This window comes from Triticum aestivum, chromosome 3B (assembly GCF_018294505.1).
Source record: "Triticum aestivum cultivar Chinese Spring chromosome 3B, IWGSC CS RefSeq v2.1, whole genome shotgun sequence".
Classification (NCBI taxonomy): domain Eukaryota; kingdom Viridiplantae; phylum Streptophyta; class Magnoliopsida; order Poales; family Poaceae; genus Triticum; species Triticum aestivum.
This window is the reverse complement of record NC_057801.1, coordinates 691771090-691775295: the sequence shown is the minus strand read 5'-3', so window position 1 is coordinate 691775295 and position 4206 is coordinate 691771090. Positions and strand designations below refer to the sequence as shown.

General features: G+C 44.3%; 1 protein-coding gene across 1 annotated transcript; it reads right to left on the bottom strand.

The window, feature by feature from the left end:
• Positions 1–225: 225 nt before the first annotated feature.
• On the bottom strand, positions 226–3094 carry LOC123071788 (UPF0301 protein Plut_0637). Its single transcript, XM_044495370.1, has 3 exons — positions 2775–3094; positions 1983–2134; positions 226–1072 (listed from the first exon to the last, which is right to left on the bottom strand). Exons 1-3 carry the CDS (start codon positions 2992–2994, stop codon positions 395–397), a joined length of 1050 nt encoding a protein of 349 aa, XP_044351305.1. The 5' UTR covers positions 2995–3094; the 3' UTR covers positions 226–394.
• Positions 3095–4206: the final 1112 nt, after the last annotated feature.

Here is a 4206-nt window from a genome sequence, read left to right as displayed (position 1 = left end):
GTTAGACTCTACTTCATATATGCTGCTTGCCCTAAATATATTTGCCTACAGTTCATATGTGAAGATGATATTTACCTTCTCTCTGTCAGATCGCATGACTTGCTTTATCTCTCCTATTTTAGTCATGCTTTATTCGGTATTTCGGTTAATAAAATCATATGGCAAATTGCTCATATTTCCAACATATACCCTTCTTATCTCGGCCAGAAAAATCTAAAAAAATTGTACACCGACCAACAGCAAACGTATTATTGATCATAGCGCCACGAAAACAAAAGCAGTCTCCGCACGTGACGAACAGGACAGTGACCTGACGAGTTTACTCAAATTATGTACAAATCGAACAACAACAGAGTTTGCTGCAAACCGTGCCTGAGCCGCAACATAGCCGACTTCACGCGCCATCTTCCTTCGGTTTCTGGCTCAGCTCCGCGTACTGGCCTCCCATCAGCTGCAGCACCTCGCTCCAAAGGCACGAAGGGTCCGTCGTCACCGCGTCGGTGATCAGGCCCGAGCTGCAGGAGGTGACAACCCAGTACCCCGCGTCGATCTCGCTCAGCAGCTGATCGTGGTCCCAGGCGGAGTACCCGACGTAGAACTTGAGGTCCTCGGGGTTGAGCGCGTCGTTCTTCATCAGGTGACCGACCTTCTGCAGGTCCGTTCTGAAACCGAAGCAGACGCCCGGGGCCACCTCCTCGAACCCCTTGATGGGCCTGCCCTCGTTGGTCCTCATCAGGAATATGCTCATGTCGACGGGGCCTCCGAAGAAGAGGGAGCAGTCGCCGAAAGGCGTCGCTTGGTCGCGGAAGGATGGGTTCACGTGTTTCATCTTCGTGTAGAGTGGCCGGTTCAGGATGACGCCGAATGGGCCGTCGTAGGCGTCTCTTGAACCTAGTTTGAGGAGGAGGATGACGGTTCTTTCGAAGGTACCGTTCCCGTCAAGCTCTTCCGTGGCGACCAGCACACAGCCAGACTCTGGTGCAGAAATAGAATGGGCCCATTTCCGAGGAAGACAGTGTACTGGTCCATCGAATGATGTCTGTGGTAGTGTATTTACATCGACTGCTTGCTCCTGGTTTTAAGACATGATGAAGAATTAATTAGAAACAAATATTACAGGGGGAAGACTTGGAAGAGATTAGATAAACTAAATCAGCACTAAGTAGCAGGCAGACACAGAACAAATTACGTATTTTATGTACAGTTACGACAAAACGGAAGAATTTCAGGACAAGCAAAAAGGTAAATAAGGCAATTCTTCTGTAGAAATAGCACACTGACAATCTTGTTGCTGCATAGAAATGCTCTAGCCTTTTGGTGTTTAAAGGTGAAAAAATTAGACTCCTCTATTATACTGCCAGGAAGCAGGAATGGAGTTAAAAGAAGATTCGTAGTGAGAACCTTGAAGAAATAAAATGTCAGCGCGTGTTACATACTCTGACATAGTTGAGAGTGCAATCTCAAAGTTGGAGGAACATTGACGTACTTACTGGAGTAGGTCATAGTTGAGAGCGTAATCTCAAAGTCCTCCAGAAAAAAGAAAAAATGAGAAAATTTTCAACTAGGATCAGAAGTTGACTCTAGAATACTTCGAACAAAACGTGTGATATGGACAATCCAATACACTTAGCTTTTCTTAAGTTTCCAAGTTCTCATGGAGCTCTTCTCCAGTATGATGTTGGGTGAACACACAGGCTAACTGAACCTACACAAGTGCATTCTCTCTGATATGATGCCAACTAATAATATAATGAAGAAAAATATATTTCCAGCAATTCAGTCAAGGCTATGCCAGTTAAGCCACTACTAAATAATCACTTAAAAGGACCATACATAATATCTAGCACGAACGGAATTCATAAAGCTAGATCATGTACTTTGCAAATACTGAGTTCTACAAGATAATGGAGAAAATTTTTCAGAATAAATAAATAATGGAGGGCGACAGTTGGAATAAACTAGTCCAAAAGGATTGGACTTACCGACTTTGGAATCACAAAGCTTGCTCTCACATCTCGCCAATATGACAGGTTGCTTGGTACATACATCGTGTCACTGGATTTCAGTTCCCCGTGATTTTGGCTTACTGCATCGGCATCATCATCTCCAATGGGAGTAGATGCATCACCCTTTCCTGCATTGAGAAACCATCAATTTCAAGACATCCTTTAGATAGTTTATCAACACAGTTTAGTTCGTTGCATAGATATTGTAATATTGCATTACATATACCTACAACTGAATAAACACATCAAACCTACCATACTATGCTGATTCAACAATTCACATCTAAGCAAAGCGCGGCTGGGAAAATAAGATTATCGAACAACCATAAGTCCGCTATCTCTCAATCCAAAGCACTCCAGTAAACAAGCTATTAGTATGAGTTTTTAATCACAGACTGCACCGGAAGCGTTTGAACCCCATAAGCTTATCCGCCATCGCAGCAAGAACCTCACCTAGACAGCCAGGCATAAGTGATTCATCATTCTATTACTGTCACCAATTTCTCCAGTGTTTCACTGTTACTAACACCGACCGACCCCTGACGCCAATACGACACGTTCCTATATCGACACTTCCATGGCCCAACCGTAACGATCACGGAAAGGGGAACCAGAATCGCGCAAAGTGACGCGGTCGTATCACCTCGACCCGCATCGAATCGACAAAAAGGTTTGTCCATCTCCCGCATAGAGTCCGTGCAGAGATCCCCACCTTTCCACTAGAATCAAAGGAACAGAGCATGGAACCTCGTAGTAGAAGAATTTTACCGGAAGAGGAGGGCTTGCTCTTGGGGTCGTCCCCGTCGCGGCCGCTCCTGCTCTTCTTCCCCGACGCGCTCACCGCCAGCTTGGGCCACCGCGCCGGCTGCCGCCTCCTCCCGATCTCCCCGGCGGGGAGGGGCGCCCAGGTCGCCGGCGGGTGGCGCCTCGGCCGCGGCGCGAGGAAGGAGGGCCCGGCGGCCTTCAAGTTGAGGGCCCGCATGTCCATGGTCGCGGGGTCGGGTGGGTTGCTAATGCTCGGGCCTTGGGGTCCGTCGGAGCGGAAATATTTAGATCGCGAGAAAGAGAGTGCTCGAGGGCGGAGCTTAACTGGGGGGCTCGACCGTGGGTCCCTGGTGACAGCGAGGGTGGTTGCTTATATAGTTTGGGTCCCAGGACGATAAGTGCATGGATACTGAAATACAGTAGTACTGGAATGTGGCTCTCTCTTCCATTAATAAGCAGGTGGTTCAACAGGAATCGGATGAAACGACGCTGTTATGTCTTAGTAGTACCAATTTTTCGAGTACTAATAGAAACAGTGGACTTGAAAAGAAATGAGCTTAAGTATAAGCACTTTATGTAGCTTGATCCAGAAATAAGGTTGCGCGGTTTTAGCTTGATATCATATAAGTATATTAAACAACCTTCATCTCTATTACAAAGAATTAGGATCATTTATTGCCATATATATTGTGTATGATTCTTTTCTCTTCATTTAGCAAACATGTAAATTATGCGTGGACAAAATTTAGCCTCAATTTGATACATGGCCGGCCATGCGTTGAATATCTTGTAGTTTTGGCCAAAGTTTGAGAGCAGACTTGCCTTCATTTTCTTCTCTTGCTAGTACTCCCTCTGTAAAAAGACATAAGAGCCAAAACGGCCCTCCCCATTTAGATCACTATTTTAATGATCTAAATACACTTATATTTCTTTACGGAAGGAGTACTTGCTAGCTCATCCACAATCTCTTGTTATTAAATACTATTCCCTTTGTTTGTATATCGGTTACATACAGATGCTTCTCGCAAAAAGAAAGATATTACATACGGATGTATATAGATATATATATATAGAAATACTTTAGAATATAGATTCATTCATTTTGCTTTGTATGTAGTTCATGTTGTAATCTCTAAAATAACTTCTATTTAGAAACGGAGATAGTAGTCTTCAGTCGAGAAAGAAGAAGTCAAATTTTATAGTGATTTTTTATGTTGTGGCTTATCTTGTTTTAAGTTTATCTTAAATTATTTCAAAACTTATCTTATTTAGCTCGAAACCAGCTCGAGATCGTTACAAGTTGAGCACGAGTCACTTTCTACAGCTCGACCTTTAGCATCAGTAATTCTGAGCTCACTCGAATTCTAGTATAAGTTGACTGAGCCTAGTCCAACTCGCTCGAATTCGAGTCGTTTGCAACCCTAGCTAACAGAGG

Bases quoted from the DNA above. Each gene is read 5' to 3' on its own strand.
- LOC123071788 (XM_044495370.1), bottom strand. From the start codon at position 2,994: ATGGACATGCGGGCCCTCAACTTGAAGGCCGCCGGGCCCTCCTTCCTC. The intron at 2,135-2,774 runs GTAAAATTCTTC...TTCTCAATGCAG, and splicing joins GAGCAAGCCCTCCTCTTCCG to GAAAGGGTGATGCATCTACT. The intron at 1,073-1,982 runs GTAAGTCCAATC...TCTTAAAACCAG, and splicing joins GCTTTGTGATTCCAAAGTCG to GAGCAAGCAGTCGATGTAAA.